The sequence below is a fragment of the Myxine glutinosa genome, chromosome 5 (assembly GCF_964187855.1).
Source record: "Myxine glutinosa chromosome 5, kmMyxGlut1.1, whole genome shotgun sequence".
In the NCBI taxonomy this organism is placed as follows: Eukaryota; Metazoa; Chordata; class Myxini; order Myxiniformes; family Myxinidae; genus Myxine; species Myxine glutinosa.
Window position 1 is genome coordinate 49,390,757 of NC_136265.1, and position 19,344 is coordinate 49,410,100.

The window sequence follows — 19,344 nt, forward strand, 5'->3', positions numbered from 1 at the left end:
AGGAAGGTCCCACAACAGGGCCAACACACTTGGCAATGCCCTTGTACTCAACAATGATACCAAGCACAGTTTCTGCTGGTCCTGAAGACTTGCATTTTGCCGGGGGAAGCCAGACGCTGGGTCGGACGCGCATGACAAAGACCCATTCACATCCCGGGACATCATGGGGGGACAGCATGGGCTACGGACTCGGGGCCGGAACCTGGGACGGCCCAGCGGGATCCCCAATCCGTGGAGCACCAAGAGCGCAACAAAACCAACACCAGCTCCACATGCAACGCTCACCCACCCGCCGTCACCACACAGTTGAGAGAATTTTGCACGTGGAGCGAGTCCCACCTGCAGGGGCTCCTGAACGCTCACGCCCGACAGGAACCTTGACATTCAGCAAAAGTGAGGTGACCGTGTAAGCGAGCATTGTGCTCCATCCAACATGATTTCTGTAAAAGTTCTCAAGTTTATTAGTGAAAGAAGAAAAGGAAAATAAAATAAGAACACTTAAAGGCCATATCAGTGAGTTCCGATTCCAAAAGGATGTATCAGCAACCAATCCGAGGCTGTGATTTCAGTCAAAACTCACTCAACATGACCGACTGATATTTATCGAACTGTTTTGCACACCTTCCGCAATAAGAGTGGTGTGCGACGCTCTCGCGAGATTGCAAACGGTCAATGACTGAAAGTCTCTGAGTGAGAAGGTAAGAGGAAAAAAAGATGTTTAATTCTTAATGAACAGGAAGTTTGGGGAAGAAGAATGCGGTGGATTTGAAAGGACAAACAATTGATTGAAGCTAAGTGTAAAAAGTGCATCATTTCTATTGCAACAGTCAAACCATGTAGGTCAAGCCTATAAAAAGGCCAAAACTGGGTTGAAAGTCATTAACCCATAAAAATCTCCCAATATGAAGATACTTCTTCTGTCCCCATCCCGCTTTAACCTGCCCTTGTCTTAACAGCGACATTCTTCCTGCTTTCTTGAACCCCCCTTCCCCCTGCCCTCCCTCCAAAAAAAACAAAAAACTTTATGCATTCCCAAACTACCCGAATATTTCAGCCAATTCTGGCACGAGGGGCGATGTGATGATTGCTGCCTGTAAGTACCGGTGGAAATGTCTACAAATGGTGTCTCCCCACTCCCTTGACCCCATCCCACCCCCACCCCAATTCCCAAATATAACGCCAAACCAAACTCCCTTTCCCCATAACCGTGCTGCCTCCCTGTTCACGATGTGTATACAAGGGCTTGAACCCATGCCTCACCCAACCCCACACAGTGACTGCTCGTCCTGCATTCCATGTGGATTTCTGTCTTTTAGGACTCTACGGTTATTTTTATCCGATTTTAAATCCTTCCAGATCGATTTCCAATACAACACGAGAAGAAGCTTTGTGTGGTGTGTCGACATGCTTTTTTTTTTATTACCCTGGCCAGAGGAGAGGATACTGCATTTGAGTCCGTTTGTTTGTCTGTTTGTTTGTCTGTTTGTCCGCACAGAATAAATACGATTTTCTCTGCAACCGTTGGTCCGATTGACAGGACATTTTCACCATAGGTGCAACTCCACCTGTAGAATTTTAAAATGATAATTATGACGTCATAGGTCACGTGGTTCGGTCGCCATCTTGGAAAAACCGAAAAACGTTGCACCTCTATATCTCCGAAAGCGCTGAATATAAAAAATTGAGACATGGCTCATTGTAAAGAACTCTCCATGGGGAATAAAATATGTTAATGATGATGTCATAGGTGCCTCCATTATGACGTCATAATTTGACAAGTACAAAACTTCATCCGATCAAGATGAAATTTATTGAGCATAATAATCTAGGAATAAATTAGTTCAGAAAAAAATGATGATGACGTCATTGGTCACGTGGTTTGGCCGCCATATTTGTTTCAACACAAAAGCCTTAAAAACCACTGAAAATACATCCTGGCGAGGGTTTGCAATCTCTGATTGCTCTTTTTCTTGTTTTTAATGTCTTTGCGTGGTGCGATGGACGGGGGAATTATTGTGACAAACTCAAGCCTTTGCCCCTGAAATGATACCCTCAAATAATGCTACGTACGGTTCAATCTGGAGGCGGGAAACAAGAATGCTGTGGCACCAACATCATCGTGGTGATATTTGTGACATCTCCGAGGAGTCTTGAGAGGTCAGGGGGGATTTTAAGGACAGTTTTGCTGTGGAAAGATTTACTGTCACCATTTATGAAAATTGCAGAATTCATGCTTCCACTCATCTCCTTGTCATTCATCTCCCAAATCTCTTTCCCTTTTCTTGCCTTCTCCTCCTGATCATCCGTTTCCCCTTTCTCATTTGACTCCTTCCATCCACTGCATGCGTTAAGATGCATGTATAGCCCATTTGAACATAGCCGCACAGCACCGCTTGCAGCGTGCTCTGTTGGTGAACACCCAGTACCACATCAGGAACTTTTGGCATAACCTCCGCATGTTGAAACAAATATGACAAGCATCCCAAAAAAAGCAAATAAAATTATCGGGAATTATCATATAAATTCAATGAGAAACAAAAATGAAACCTGATGCTTAATGACAAGATGAAACCCGGCCCATGCAGCACATCTACGGCTAGCAAGGCCCAAGGTCTATCTGAGTCGGTATTTTGTCCATGGCGTAGTACGAATGGTGGATGCTTTCCTTGGTCACGGTGACGAGCCGTAATCCTGGTGGGTCCTGGCCCAGTGGGCAGCCCATGGCTGACGAGACGATCATCTCAATGGGTCCCACAGAGCCCCCGGCGTTGCGATGGTAATGGCCCGCAAGCACAGCAGTGACACCTGTGACAAGCACATGCCAAAATTGTCATTGCAAAGCACGTCACGATTTCCCAATCAAATCCCGATTGTTAAAGTAAGATAACGTCCTCAAGAAATGCTCACCCCACACCCCAGATCTCTCTCTCTAAATATGGAATTTTAAATGAGAAACTATCATGCAGTAACACGTACGTTCCATCATTTTAACAAGACCATTTTCGCCATCTCCACTCGACCTCTCCAATCTCCTTCCTTCTGCCTGTCCCCCCACCCCCCACAACCCAAACCGCAGAAATAAACCGAAAACAAAAAACAACTTAACCAAGCAACATGGCCTAGCTCAAGGATCTGGCCAAACAATGTGATTAGTAAAAGCCAAAGAAAAAAAAGATATTGTAACGCTTGTCGGACTGGTACCAGTGACCTGAGCTGAATCCTGATGAGCTATGGTAGACTCCCAGGTGGGCACGGGGTCAAATCTACCACACGCACGGCCCCCAATTCTGGGATGGAACGGCTGGATATAGTCACAAGAGACTATACTTCGCCCACCGGGAAAGCCGAATAGATCTTTGCTTCGGTTTTCACCATATAGAAAACACGAATGTAAATCTGTCTCGGCGAAAAGTTCCTCGTTTATTCAATATTATGGGGCCGAGCAACCCTGAGGAACAGTATTGTGGGTTTTATATGACCTCCTAATGAAGTTGGTGCCAAACTCCCAACCGCCATGTGTTTAATGTTTAGGGGTGATAATGCCAAAAATAAAACACGAACTGTGCACAGCCAACTCACAAATGGTGAGAATACATTTTAATAAATAAATGAAAGGGTCAGGAGAACAAGGTGTTACGGTCTGTGACCTTTTTCTTCTTCCTTCCCCCCCCCCCCCCCACCACCCCCCTGTGAGTTAGACCAAGTGGTATGGTCCATGGGTATAAAGCCTATGATTGGCTGTGGGGCAGGGGAGGGGGCAGGAAGGTGATGCAGGGGAGGGGGCCAGGAAGGTGATGCAGGGGAGGGGGCCAGGAAGGTGATGCAGGGGAGAGGCCAGGAAGGTGATGCAGAGGAGGGAGTGGCCATTTTGGAAGAGGCCTCATGGCGGAGTGCTTTTTCGTGTGCTTGTAGAGTTGTCAGCGGAAACCTCTGTACCTGAAGGTTGACTTGGGCCAGATCAACCCCTGCGGCCACCTTTGTACTTGACGGTTGACTTGGATTAAACTCTTGCTACCGCTGGGCTGTACTGAGGCCTACTGCTGGGCCTGCCTTGGGGCCTACTCTTGGACCTGCCTACTCCTACCCTCTCGTGCTGGCCTACTCTGGTTTTTTCCCTCTCTTCTCCCTTCTTTGTTTTATGTGTAGGAAGAGATTTTTTGTGTGATAATCCATAAATAAAGCCAGTGTGATTGAAGGCTTGGCTTGGTGTGCTTCAGGCCGTAACTAATTGGGGGCTTGTCCAGGAGCTGGATTATATGATACCCGTCTTGCATTTTTGTTTTCTTTGCGCATTAGTAAGTTTTCTCATTGGCAGATAATTTGACTTTTGTTTACGGTGCTGTAACTTCTATATTTACTGCAGTCGTACACCATGGCTGAGGAGATGGATTTTGAAGTGAAGGAATTTGTGGAGAAGAAGGGGCTATTGGTGCAAGATGTAGAACTGTTACGTAAGGTAGAGTTACGAGCTGTAGCTGACCATCTCAGGGTTAGTGGGACATCTGGTATGAAAAAGGCGGAGATTGTTTTGTCTATTGTCAGTCGCATGCGTTTAGAACCGTAGGTAAAATTGAGGAGTGAAGCGTTGGAATTAGCCCGGATAGAATCAGTAGAAAGACAGCTCAGACTAAAGTTAGAAGACAAAGAAAGGCAAAGAGTTTGAAAGAGAAAAAGAAGAAAAGGAAAAGGGAAAAAGAAGAAAAGCAAAGTGTTTGAAAGAGAAAAAGAAGAAAGGGAAAGGGAAAAAGAAGAACGGCAACGAGAGTTTGAGTTAAGAAAATTAGAAATTCAGGTGGGACAGGCCTAACCGGTTTCCATCGATTCAGGTGGGGGTCCAAATGAGCTCCCCCGTTCCTTTGATGTGGCTTGGAACATTAGGCTTGTTCCCAAGTTTAACAAGGAGGAGGTGGAAAAAAAATTTCTGTCTTTTGAAAAGATAGCCAAACGTCTTCAGTGGCCTGTACACTACTGGACCTTGCTACTACAGAGTGGGTTCGTAGGGAGCCCAGGAAGTGTATTCAGCTCTGTCGGAGGATCAGTTGGAGAACTATGAGGCTGTTAAAAGGGCTGTGTTATCAGCCTATGAGCAAGTTCCAGAAGCATACCGTCAGAAGTTCCGAACCTTAAAAAGACAGGATGGGCAGACATTTGTTGAATTTGCGAGGGAGAAGGAAATGAGTTTTGATCAGTGGTATCGTTCTCTGCAAGTGGATAGGACCTATGGTAATCTAAGGGAGGTTATCTTGATGGAAGAGTTTAGGAACGGTATCCCCTTGGACATTAGGACACACCTTATAGATCATGAGGTTGATGAGTCGAAAAAAGCTGCTGTTGGTGCAGATGATTGTGAACGTACCCATAAGAGAGGCCTTGGTTTTCCTCATTACGGTACTACCTGGGATAACAAGAAGGGGGTTAGTGAGGACCGGTCAGAGGGGGAGTGGACAGACCATCGGGGTCCATTGGTGCGGCCGTCTCTGGGTAGACAGTTTCAGTGGTCGAGTCAGGCATCTCACCGGGCAACGGCCCCCACGTGTCATTACTGTAAACAGAGGGGACATCTGAAGTCGAATTGTTGGAAATTGCAAAGGGAGGAGAAGCAGGGAGACTCTGTCAGACCTATAGCATTGGTTCGAACCAAAGTGGACAGCCACAACGATCGTGCCCTTTCAGTTAAGGCTGAGGATACTGCTGACCTTACGAGCCCCATACAGGACGTTATAAACCCTTTGTGTCAAAGGGTCAAGTGTCTTGGGACGGGAAAGTCAAGTCCGTAGTTATTCTGAGGGATACTGGGGCAGCCCAGTCATTGATGTTGTCTAATATTTTACCATTGACTTTGAGTAGTTCGAGGAAAGCGAGTGCCTTAATCCAGGGCATTGCAGATCGTTATGTCCCAGTCCCCTTACATAGGGTGAACTTGAAGTCTGATTTGGTCACAGGACCCGTGATGGTAGGAATAGTCCCCACTCTCCCCATAGACGGTACTAGTTTCCAATTGGGAAATGATTTGGCTGGCGATAGGGTTTGTGTTTCCCCAGTAGTGAAAGAGATTCCTCGACGAGACTGAGAACCCTAACCTTCGGGACTACGTATGTACTTTCTGGGAAAGACTTACCACCGCCTGCAATGTCGCCAAGGAACATTTGAAAGTATCTCAGCGAGTAATGAAGGCCCGTTTTGACCTGAATGTGACAACTCGTAATTTTAGGCCTGGAGACAAAGTGCTAGTTTTACTACCTCTGCCTGGGGAGTCACTATTGGCAAAGTTTAGTGGTCCCTACTTGGTCGAAAAAAAGCTGAGTGAGGTGAACTACGTGGTGCGGACCCATGACAGATGGAAACCCCGCCGGGTGTGCCACTGTGCCATGTTAATATGCTATGAGCGTGAGGCCGACCTCAGCCGGCCAGTTGGTAGGTCATCTAAATTCCAAAGCATCAAGATATTGACTCGAGCGAATTAGACAGCGTTGCTCTACAAGCACCTGAGAGGGAACCGATGGGGGCTTTTAGTACAACCGTACCCATTGAAAATTGTACATACTTTGGGTCGAGATAATGTCATTGCAGATGCTCCATCTCGAGCTTAAGATAATTTCTGTCTCATGCGTATTAGCTCTGATGCCTGTAAATGTCACAACGATATGTCGCTGTTTGTTTATTGCACTGTTTATGCTGTGTTGAAACTAATCTGCCTTTGTAAAGGTGTGTACCTGCCTTTGTAAAAGAAAACTTTGCCTGGGGTAAAGTTATATTATTGAAGGGGGGGCTGGTGTTACGGTCTGTGACCTTTTTCTTCTTCCTTCCACACCACCCCACCCCCCTGTGAGTTAGACCAAGTGGTTTGGTCCATGGGTATAAAGCCTATGATTGGCTGTGGGGCAGGGGAGGGGCCAGGAAGGTGATGCAGAGGAGAGAGTGGCCATTTTGGAAGAGGCCTTATGGCTGAGTGCTTTTTCGTGTGCTTGTAGAGTTGTCAGCGGAAACCTCTGTACCTGAAGGTTGACTTGGGCCGGATAAACCCCTGCGGCCACCTCTGTACTTGACGGTTGACTTGGATTAAACTCTTGCTACCGCTGGGCCTGCACTGGGGCCTACTGCTGGGCCTGCCTCGGGACCTACTCTTGGACCTGCCTACTCCTACCCTCGTGCTGGGCCTGCATTGGGGCCGACCACTGGGCCTGCCTTGGGGCCTACTCTAGGACCTGCCTACTCCTACCCTCTCGTGCTGGCCTACTCTGGTTTTTCCCTCTCTTCTCCCTTCTTTGTTTTATGTGTAGGAAGAGATTTTTCGTGTGATAATCCATAAATAAAGCCAGTGTGATTGAAGGCTTGGCTTGGTGTGCTTCAGGCTGTAAGAAATGGAAAAGAGAAACATTACTGGAATAATTTAATACACCGCCAGTTTAAGGTAGTCAACTCCCGATGCGTATCGTACAATCGAAACACAAAGGAACGTTGTTCTGTCAGGTAACAGAGCAGCTCTTTATTCGCTCCACGCCACTCTACTCCTGGTGTTTGTGTCTGCATACTTTTGGCCATATCAGAGCCGAGGCTCCGTGTAAGGGGGAGGCGTGGCCAGGACGCGTCACTTCCCTAACAACCAGAATATAATAATACTGGCGAGACTACTTTTCTTTTGAATCATGAATACTCCTTCAATTTTTAAAGCAAAAACAAGAAAATGTGAGGTGCAGGTCAACATCAAACTACCAATCACAAAAGGCCATTAAACACAATCAGTGAAACTTCAATTAAAGGTTAACCTTCACATATGCATGTAAAGCTTTATAAATTGCTTTATAAATCCTTTATAAACTATGCTGTGTTCCTGGATGTCTTTTTGTTGAATGTGTTTTAATGAATGTTTCCCCCTGTACTGTCTTTCCCTCGTGGTCCCCCTGTGCTGCGTTCCTGGATGTCTTTTTGTTGAATGTGTTTTAATGAATGTTTCCCCCTGTACTGTCTTTCCCTCGTGGTCCCCCTGTGCTGTGTTCCTGGATGTTTTTTTGTTGAATGTGTTTTAATGAATGTTTCCCCCTCTACTGTCTTTCCCTCGTGGTCCCTCTGTGCTGCGTTCCTGGATGTTTTTTTGTTGAATGTGTTTTAATGAATGTTTCCCCCTGTGCTGTCTTTCCCTCGTGGTCCCCCTGTGCTGTGTTCCTGGATGTCTTTTTGTTGAATGTGTTTTAATGAATGTTTCCCCCTGTGCTGTCTTTCCCTCACGGTCCCCCTGTGCTGCGTTCCTGGATGTCTTTTTGTTGAATGTGTTTTAATGAATGTTTCCCCCTGTGCTGTCTTTCCCTCGCGGTCCCCCTGTGCTGCGTTCCTGGATGTCTTTTTGTTGAATGTGTTTTAATGAATGTTTCCCCCTGTACTGTCTTTCCCTCGTGGTCCCCCTGTGCTGTGTTCCTGGATGTTTTTTTGTTGAATGTGTTTTAATGAATGTTTCCCCCTGTACTGTCTTTCCCTCGTGGTCCCCCTGTACTGTGTTCCTGGATGTCTTTTTGTTGAATGTGTTTTAATGAATGTTTCCCCCTGTGCTGTCTTTCCCTCGCGGTCCCCCTGTGCTGCGTTCCTGGATGTCTTTTTGTTGAATGTGTTTTAATGAATGTTTCCCCCTGTACTGTCTTTCCCTCGTGGTCCCCCTGTGCTGTGTTCCTGGATGTTTTTTTGTTGAATGTGTTTTAATGAATGTTTCCCCCTGTGCTGTCTTTCCCTCGTGGTCCCCCTGTGCTGTGTTCCTGGATGTCTTTTTGTTGAATGTGTTTTAATGAATGTTTCCCCCTGTACTGTCTTTCCCTAGTGGTCCCCCTGTGCTGTGTTCCTGGATGTTTTTTTGTTGAATGTGTTTTAATGAATGTTTCCCCCTGTACTGTCTTTCCCTCGTGGTCCCCCTGTGCTGCGTTCCTGGATGTCTTTTTGTTGAATGTGTTTTAATGAATGTTTCCCCCTGTACTGTCTTTCCCTCATGGTCCCCCTGTACTGTGTTCCTGGATGTCTTTTTGTTGAATGTGTTTTAATGAATGTTTCCCCCTGTACTGTCTTTCCCTCGCGGTCCCCTTGTACTGTGTTCCTGGATGTCTTTTTGTTGAATGTGCTTTAATGAATTTCCCCCTGTACTGTCTTTCCCTCGTGGTCCCCCTGTGCTGTGCTCCTGGATGTTTTTTTGTTGAATGTGTTTTAATGAATGTTTCCCCCTGTACTGTCTTTCCCTCGTGGTCCCCCTGTGCTGTCTTTCCCTCGTGGTTGTCAGCTCTTTCACGAGCCTCGATTCAGTATTTAAAAAAAAGAAAAAGAAAAAAAAGAAGAAAAAAAAGAGCCTTCCACGAGCCTCAACTTCGTATGCAAAGGAAATGGAAATGTTAACGATACTGTTAATGGTAACATAACCAAAAGAGGTAAGTAAGCAAGGTTAGAAAGAGGTGCCATCCTCGGATAGACTGTCCTTCGGCACCTGGGGGTTATTCCGCCCCATTGTAAGTACGGGAGACATTTAATTCAAAATGAAATCGCCCAGAGGCTTGGGAAGGGAGCGCTGATGCTCTGAACTGCATAACGAGGGAGGTGGACTGTTACCTTCAACATGTGCACTAGAAACAAGATAGTTCATCAAGTGTTGCTGCACTTCATGATGAAGGGTTGTTGTATGGCAAGGTCATCTCAGTGATGGAGGCTTCTCAGTGGAGGTAGATAGAATGAATGGGATGAGAGGTGGTGTTGGAGGTACAGCCGGCACTGGGGGCGGATCATCTTATTCATCTAAAAAGGCAATCACAGCATTTAAGGGATAGGAAGTAGGTCATGGATCCCATGCAGGGACCTTGTGGCACTCGGACTTTTTGACACGATACGAAGCAACCCCAAGTCGGGATCCAGTGAATCTTCTCAAGTTGCATCATATCCCTTCAATGGCGACCACTATCACAATCCAGTACACAAGATCACCGATGTTTGCTGATGGAATCTCATGAAATGTGCCAGAAGATGGATTGGATTTCTCACCATAAGGATGGTTGCATTTCCACCGAAAATACTAGTAAATAATCAGGTCCCGGTCGGTCATGGGTATTTGATTAATGGAGAACTGGTCAGGTCGGACCCACATCTCATGTGCAGACAGGCCTCTGGATCGAAGGCAAGAGTTTAAAGGAGCAGTAGCAATTGACAGCGGCAAGGGTTTGCTCTCGAAACACCATGCTTCCCAATGGTTCTTAGTGTAATAGCGCGGACTCCAGTTCTTGGATTGCTCTTCCAGGGTTTTTGTTGTAGATCTTGACTCTACCTATTTATATTGAGAGCCTATACTGGTGGAAGAGTTCATTGTTGACAAGAGCCTGGAAGCCTGGATCAATGTCAGTACAAATGATTGCAGGTGGACCATCCAACGGTCGGAGCCCAATGCATAAACACAGCAAGGCATCGCGTAAGGTCTCATGACGTTCATTTTCCAGCTAGGTGGTGCAGATGTGGGAAGTCACTTCCCACACGGATAGCGAAGACTTCCTACATGGATAGCGAAGACTTCCTACACGGATAGCGAATACTTCCTACATGGATAGCTTCACGGACATCTACTCAGTCTATCTTAAATACCAGTTTTAAGGTCACGAGTAAAGGACCGTGGAGTTGTCAACCATGGTTTCTCTCCTTTTGGAGCTCATCATGACGACCTACCACAAAATGGAGATGGTGACATGCAAATCAAGCCTCAAGGGTGGTGTACAGAAGCGTTTTTTAAAATAACAATAAATACAAGGTGCATGAAGGTTAAATTCGTTGCACATTATGTGCAACGTGTGGAGAGGGAAATGAGTGCTCATTTACGTCCGTAGGACGTCTAATGAATAGAGAAGATGTAAGCACACCTGACACTAGGCCGTGGCTGCAGACTTTGGTATGCTCACGAGGCTATATATATATATATATATATTTATATATATATATATACACGACATGCCCAAAAGTATGTGAACACCCCTTCAAATTAATGGATTTGGCTATTTCTCCCACACCCATTGCTGACAGGTATATATAATCAAGCACACATCCATGCAATCTCCATAAACAAACATTGGCAGTCGAATGGCCGCACTGAAGAGCTCAGTAACTTTCAACATGGCACCATCATAGGATGCCACATTTCCAATAAGTCAGTTCGTCAAATTTCTGCCCGGCTAGAGCTGCCCCGGTCAACTGCAAGTGCTGTTATTGTGAAGTGGAAACGTCAAGGAGCAACAACAGCTCAGCCACAAAGTGGTAGGCCACACAAGCTCACAGAACAGGAGAGCCGAGTGCTGAAGCGTGTAGTGCATAAAAATCGTCTGTCCTCGGTTGCAACACTCACTGCAGAGTTCCAAACTGCCTCTGGAAGCAGCGTCAGCACAACAAATGTTCGTCAGGAGTTTCATGCAATGGGTTTCCATGGCCGAGCAGCCGCACACAAGCCTAAGATCACCATGCGAATTGCCAAGTGTCGGTTGGAGTGGTGTAAAGCTTGCTGCCATTGGACTCTGGAGCAGTGGAAACTTGTTCTCTGGAGTGATGAATCACGCTTCACCATCTGGCAGTCCGACGGACGAATCTGGGTTTGGCTGATGCCAGGAGAACGCTACCTATCCGAATGCATAGTGCCAACTGCAAAGTTTGGTGGAGGAGGAATAATGGTCTGGGGCTGTTTTTCATGGTTCGGTCTAGGCCCCTCGGCTCCAGTGAAGGGAAATCTTAACGCTACAGCATACATTGACATTCTAGACAATTGTGTGCTTCCACCTTTGTGGCGACATTTTGGGGAAGGCCCTTTCCTGTTTCAGCATGACTGCCCCCGTGCACAAATCGAGGTCCAGAGAAATGGTTTGTCGAGATTGATGTGGAAGAACGTGACTGGCCTGCACAGAGCCCTGACGGCAACCCCCATCGAACACCGTTGGGATGAATTGAAACGCCGACTGCAAGCCAAGCATAATCGCCCAACATCAGTTTTCAAAATAACTAATGCTTTTGTGGCTGAATGGAAGCAAATCCCCACAGAAATGTTCCAACATCTAGTAGAAAGCCTTCCCAGAAGAGTGGAGGCTGTTTCACAGCAAAGAGGGGACAAACTCCATACTAATGGCCATGATTTTGGAATGAGATGTGTGATGTTTGGGTGTCCACATACATTTGGTCATGTAGTGTGTGTGTGTGTGTGTGTGTGTGTGTGTGTGTGTGTGTGTGTGTGTGTGTGTGTGTGTGTGTGTGTGTGTGTGTGTGTGTGTGTGTGTGTGTGTGTGTATATATATATATACCTTGCCTGCCAAGCTCCGAAGGAGCCATCTAGCTGTGTGCCATAATTCAGATCTTAGTTCAGATACTGTCACGTGTATAGAAAACTCACAGTTGAGGACCTGGTTTCGCCCTTGTTGGGGCTTCATCAGGGCAATGCAGTAAGTCTTGCATACACTTGTGAATCTGAAAACCTTTCGGTTATAAACCAGTCATTAAGCGATTCCATACCATCAGTGGTGAACCACCATTAAGGTTTTTTTTTTTTCGTATACAGAATCGAGGTTCGTGAAAGAAATAACATTTATCACACAAACAAATCAAACAGACAAACAAACAAAGTATATAAAAAGGGGAGCGGTAGACAAGATGGGGAGAGAAGGGGAAGCACATAAACACAACATTTGAGAGCAGGGACATCGGGAATGTGTGGGAGGGAGAGGGCTTGGGGGGAGGCGGCGTGGGAAGGGGGTGGGGGGGAGAAGTATAAACACAAGGGCACCAATGACTTACAGGAAAGAAGTTGGTATTTCAAAAAAGTGGATTTGGGGTGAAATTAGCGGGGATAGAAAAGATCAAAGTTTGGGATGGGCGAAGATAAGAGATGGTGGTGAACAGCTGTTTTAAAGACCTGGAGGGAGGAGTGGGATTGAAGAGAGTGAGGGAGTTTGTTCCAGAGGCGAGAGAAAAGAGGAATGAAGGAGTGAAGGTGAGCAGAGTCTTGATTTTGGCAGTTTAACCCTAAGAGGGTTGCAGGCAGATCTTGCGCGACCTGTAGGAATATATGGGGGACAGAGCCCAGAGAGAGCTGGAGGAGCAAGGCCGGAGAGGAGTCGGTAGAAGACAGAAAGACCACCAACCTGCCTGCGGTGAGTAAGTGAAAGGCCCTCGGAGGTAGCTTCATCGCGGGAGATTCCAATGATTCTGAACGCTTTGGTTTCAACAGCGTGAAGCCGAGCTAGGTGTGAGGCAGGAGCACCAGCCCAGAGGGGAGAGCAGTATTCCATTGAGCTGCGGATGAAAGCCTTGTATGTGGTGACGAGCTCAAGGTGTCCCATCTAGCTATCGCTGCACCTTAATGGGAGCGATAAGCACCACCTGCCACATGTACATTACCTCTGGTATCCACTCATTATATGTGTACTCATTATATTGTGACAGTATCTGAACTAAGACCTAAATTATAACACACTACTAGATGGCTCCTCCGGAGCTTGGCAGGCAAGGCGTACTTACAGTCACGTGAAAAAGTAAGTACACCCCATGCAAAGTTTTGACTTTTTCAACATATTTCAACATACAGCACTTTGATCTTCATTTCAACAATATTGATAGATAAAGGTGATATAATATAACAAATATCATGAAACATTTACATTTTGTAGTCCATTGTATAATTTAAATAAACATAAATGCAAATTTCACATGTGGAAAAAGTAAGTACACCCCTACATTTATCACGACTTCAAATACCTAAAATTAGAATCAGGTGCACCAGCTCATGTGCAAATGATTAGAACATCGTCAGAGAGGATCTTGGAGGAACCTGTCTTTTTTAAACTTCAGACATTTCGTTTGGTTTGGTCTTTGTTGTTGAAGTGTGCGGCGTCACCATGCCTAGATCAAAAGAGCTCTCTGAGGCCTTCAGAAAGAAGGTTATAGATGCCTATGAGTCTGGGAAGGGATTTAAAAAGATCTCCAAACAATTTGAAATCAATCATTCGACTGTCCGGAAGATCATCGATAAGTGGAGAAGATTCCAAACAACTGCCAACTTGTTCAGGCCAGGCTGCCCCAGCAAGTTCAGCCCGAGAGCAGACCGCAAGATGCTGAAAGAGGTCTCTAAGAACCCCAGAATGTCATCACGAGACCTACAGGTAGCTCTTGCCACTGTTGATGTCAAAGTGCACGAGTCTACCATTAGAAAGAGGCTGCACAAATTTGATCTACATGGGAGGTGTGCCAGGAGGAAACCTTTGCTGTCCAGAAAGAACATCAGGGCAAGACTAAAGTTTGCCAATGAACACCTAGGCAAAGACCAGCACTTCTGGAACAATGTGCTCTGTGACAGATGAGTCAAAGGTAGAGCTATTTGGCCACAGTACCAGAAGACATGTTTGGCGAAAACCAAAGACAGCATTTGACCACAAGAACCTGATACCCACTGTAAAGCATGTTGGTGGAAATGTTATGGTTTGGGGCAGCTTTGCTGCATCAGGGCGTGGGCAGCTCACCATCATAGAATCCACTATGAATTCTTAATTGTACCAGAGGGTGCTTGAGGATAATGAGAGGCCATCTGTCGGAAAGTTGAAGCGCAACTGAAGGTGGACCTGCAACATGACAATGACCCTAAACATGCCAGTAAATCCACCAAGGAATGGCTGAAAAGAAAGAAATGGAGGGTTCTGGAATGGCCAAATCAAAGCCCGGATCTAAATCCCATCGAGATGTTGTGGGGGATTTGAAACGAGCTGTGCATGCAAGAAACCCCTCAAACATCGCACAGCTGAAAGAATTCTGCATGGAGGAGTGGGCAAAAATTTCTCCCAGTCGATGTCAGAGACTGGTAGACAGTTATAAGAAACGCCTACTTGAGGTTGTTTCTGCCAAATGGGGGCAATACCACCTATTAGAGCCAAGGGTGTACTTACTTTTTCCACATGCAAAATTTATTTATGTTTATTTAAATTATACAATGGACTACAAAATGTAAATGTTTCATGATATTTGTTATGTTATATCACCTTTATCTCTCAATATTGTTGAAATGAAGATCAAATAGCTGTATGTTGAAATATGTTGAAAAAGTCAAAACTTTACATGGGGCGTACTACTGTACTTACTTTTTCACGTGACTGTACGTGTCGGTGACCTCATGGCGTGCGCTCATTAGGTTGGAGAACTGAAATTATAGATTCTGATTGGTTACTCTCAACAGCATCCAGGCGACTCCATATAATGAGTGGATACCAGAGGTAATGTACCATGAGACAAGCGGTGCTTATCGCTGTGCAGCGATAGCTGGATGAGACACCTTAATGACATGGAATCGCATAATGACTGGTTTATAACCGAAAGGTTTTCAGATTCATAAGTGTATGCAGGGACTCACTGCGTTGCCCTGATGAAGCCCCAATAAGGGCGAAACCAGGTCGGTAACTGTGAGTTTTGCATACAATAGTGACTATCTGAACTAAGATCTAAATTATGACGCGCTACTAGATGGCTCCGACTGCCAGATGGCTCCTACGGAGCTTGGCAGGCAAGGCGTACTTACATGGTGGTGACGTCACGGCATGCGCTCATTAGGTTGGAGAACTGAAATTATAGATTCTGATTGGTTACTCCCAACCGCATCCAGGCGACTCCATATAATGAGTGGATACCAGAGGTAATGTACCGTGTGGCAGGCGGTGCTTATCACTCCCATTAAGGTGCATCGACAGCTGGATGGGACACCTTAATGGCGGTTCACCACCGATGGTATGGAATCGCATAATGACTGGTTTATAACCGAAAGGTTTTCAGATTCACAAGTGTATGCAAGACTCATTGCGTTGCCCTGATGAAGCCCCAACAAGGGTGAAACCAGGTCGGTAACTGAGTTTCCGATACACTTGTGACAGTATCTGAACTAAGATCTCAATTATGACGCACTGCTAGATGGCTCCTCCGGAGCTTGGCAGGCAAGGTATATATAGGTACAGTCACGTGAAAAAGTAAGTACACCCCATGTAAAGTTTTGACTTTTTCAACATATTTCAACATGCAGCTATTTGATCTTCATTTCAACAATATTGATAGATAAAAGTGATATAACATAACAAATATCATGAAACATTTACATTTTGTAGTCCATTGTATAATTTAAATAAACATAAATGCAAATTTTGCATGTGGAAAAAGTAAGTACACTCCGACATTTATCACAACTTCAAATACCTAAAATTAGAATCAGGTGCACCAGCTCAGGTGCAAATGATTAGAACATCGTTAGAGAGGATCTTGGAGGAACCTGTCTTATTTAAACCTCAGACATTTCGTTTGGTTTGCTCTTTGTTGTTGAAGTGTGCGGCGTCACCATGCCTAGATCAAAAGAGCTCTCTGAGGCCGTTAGAAAGAAGGTTATAGATGCCGACGAGTCTGGGAAGGGAATTAAAAAGATCTCCAAACAATTTGAAATCAATCATTCGACTGTCCGGAAGATCATCTACAAGTGGAGAAGATTGCAAACAACTGCCAACTTGTTCAGGCCAGGCCGCCCCAGGAAGTTCAGCCCGAGAGCAGACCGCAAGATGCTGAAAGAAGTCTCTAAGAACCCCTGAATGTCATCACGGGACCTACAGGTAGCTCTTGCCACTGTTGATGTCAATGTGCACGAGTCTACCATTAGAAAGAGGCTGCACAAATTTGATCTACATGGGAGGTGTGCCAGGAGGAAACCTTTGCTGTCCAGAAAGAACATCAGGGCAAGACTAAAGTTTGCCAATGAACACCTGGGCAAAGACCAGCACTTCTGGAACAATGTGCTCTGGACAGATGAGTCAAAGGTAGAGCTATTTGGCCACAGTACAAGAAGACATGTTTGGCAAAAACCAAAGACAGCATTTGACCACAAGAACCTGATACCAACTGTAAAGCATGGTGGTGGAAATGTTATGGTTTGGGGCAGCTTTGCTGCATCAGGGCCTGGGCAGCTCACCATCATAGAATCCACTATGAATTCTTCATTCTACCAGAGGGTGCTCGAGGATAATGTGAGGCCATCTGTCGGAAAGTTGAAGCTCAACCGCAGGCGGACCTTGCAACATGACATTGACCCTAAATATACCAGTAAATCCACCAAGGAATGGCTGAAAAGAAAGAAATGGAGGGTTCTGGAATGGCTAAGTCAAAGCCTGGATCTAAATCCCATCGAGATGTTGTGGGGGGATTTGAAACGAGCTGTGCATGCAAGAAACCCCTCAAACATCACACAGCTGAAAGAATTCTGCATGGAGGAGTGGGAAAAAATTTCTCCCAGTCGATGTCAGAGACGGGTAGACAATTATAAGAAACGCCGACTTGAGGTTGTTTCTGCCAAAGGGGGCAATACCACCTGTTAGAGCCAAGAGTGTACTTACTTTTTCCACATGCGAAATTTGCATTTATGTTTATTTAAATTATACAATGGACTACAAAATGTAAATGTTTCATGATATTTGTTATATTATATCACCTTTATCTGTCAATATTGTTGAAATGAAGATCAAATAGCTGTATGTTGAAATATGTTGAAAAAGTCAAAACTTTACATGGGATGTACTTACTTTTTCACATGACTGTATATATATGTATGTATATATATATATATATATATATATATATATATATATATATATATATATATATAGTCATCCCTCGCTATATCGCGGTTCACTTTTTGTGGCTTCGGTACATCGCGGGTTTTTTTCGCTAGTATATGTAAAATTATATCGCGGATTTTTCGCTATATCGCGGGATTTTGCGGTATAAATGTATTTTTATATACTATTATTTTAAATATTTTTGTGGTAAAATAAGCATTTTCTAGCCTAAAAAATGAAAAAACGTAAAAAAATAAGAAAAATACAGTATTTAAAACATATTACAAGAAATGAAATACTGTACATAGTGTACAGTAGAAGAGTAGACAAAGAGACAAAGAGTCGTGCGTATGGAAAACGCAGATGCGGCAGCTGCCACTTGCGCTAGTTACCCACGTAATGGGTAACTGTAATGCTCTTTCTGGCTGTGCAGTACATTCATCATCGTCATCACCTTCATCGTCATCAGTACTGCACAGCTAATTCATCATCATCTTCATCACGCAAGTTGTAGTATTGAAGAGCCGGGGCTCTTGCTTGACACGGACGAAATGACGGGCAAGACACAAACTCGTCCGAGAAGATATTTATTCTCAAAACCAACTCGGGAACACTGAAAAGCCCGTTTATTGGGCTGAATTATAAAGCACAACCAGAAACCGAAAGCCACGCCTCTCAAGCGTGGCGTGCTTGGTGGTCACGTGATCAACAGGTGTAGCTGATTATACCCGCACGCGCGGCACGCTTTGGCGGTCACGTGACCAGCCACTCTGGCGCCGGGGATCCCCGCCGGTGACGTCACCGGCTGGAGCAAGGAGATTCTAATGCTGGTCTTGCTTGGGGAACCCATGGGTCGCTACAGTATCTTCAATGGTGAGTACCCATTAGAATTTTATATGTTGTTAAAATTACGTATGTTTAAGAGTGTAAAAAGTGTTTAAGAGTATAGGAAGTGTTTATAAGAGTATGGGAAAGGTTAATAAGAGTGTGGGGAGGGTCATAAAGCTTTAAAATATATATAAATAATAAAATAAAAATATGGTCGCTACTTCGCGGATTTTCGTCTATCGCGGGGGGTTCTGGAACGTAACCCCCGCGATAAACGAGGGATCACTGTATATATATATATATATGTATATATATATATATATATATATATATATATTTATATATGTGTGTGTGTGTGTGTGTTCTATGCACGGCCACATCTTAATTTACAAGCTCCAAGCTCTGGATACAAATACAACTTTGTGTGGGGGCCGTGGTAGCATAGGCCACGTAGCTGTGGCCTCACGAGGATGTGGAGGGGGGGAATAAATTGTCCATGTAAATGTGTACCATGTAGCACCACCTACTGGTGGTGGCGGCAGAGGGTATTACCTTTCCAATTTTCACCTTTTTCACCTGGGCAATGCTGAGGTTAAAGCCCTCTCCGCAAGGATAAATGTATCCTCTTCTCCTCTGCCACTCTTCCCCGTTACTCCCTCCCCACACCCTTGCCCCTCCCCACACCCTTGCCCCTCCCCCACACTCTTGCCCCTCCACCCTCCTCCCATTACCCTCGCCCTCCCATTAACCTCGCCCTCCCCTCACCCCCACCTCCCTCCCCCACCCTCGCAGTATACTAAAAATGAAAGCTCTCCAGATACCCATCCTCATACTCGTCCACACCGACCTGCCTGCCTGCCTGCATGCATGCTCCTCTGTCCCCTCCCACCCCCTCCCCCCCATA

At 45.3% G+C, this 19,344-nt stretch overlaps 1 protein-coding gene across 1 annotated transcript in view; it reads right to left on the bottom strand.

The window, feature by feature from the left end:
* Window positions 1-1,791: 1,791 nt before the first annotated feature.
* CPPED1 (calcineurin like phosphoesterase domain containing 1) overlaps window positions 1,792-19,344 on the bottom strand; it is a 32,414-nt gene continuing 14,861 nt past the window's right edge. Inside the window, exon 5 of the mRNA XM_068117149.2 lies at window positions 1,792-2,805. Within this exon, the coding sequence (XP_067973250.2) occupies window positions 2,597-2,805 (209 nt within the window). The 3' untranslated portion in view covers window positions 1,792-2,596. The remainder of the gene's footprint in view (window positions 2,806-19,344) is intronic.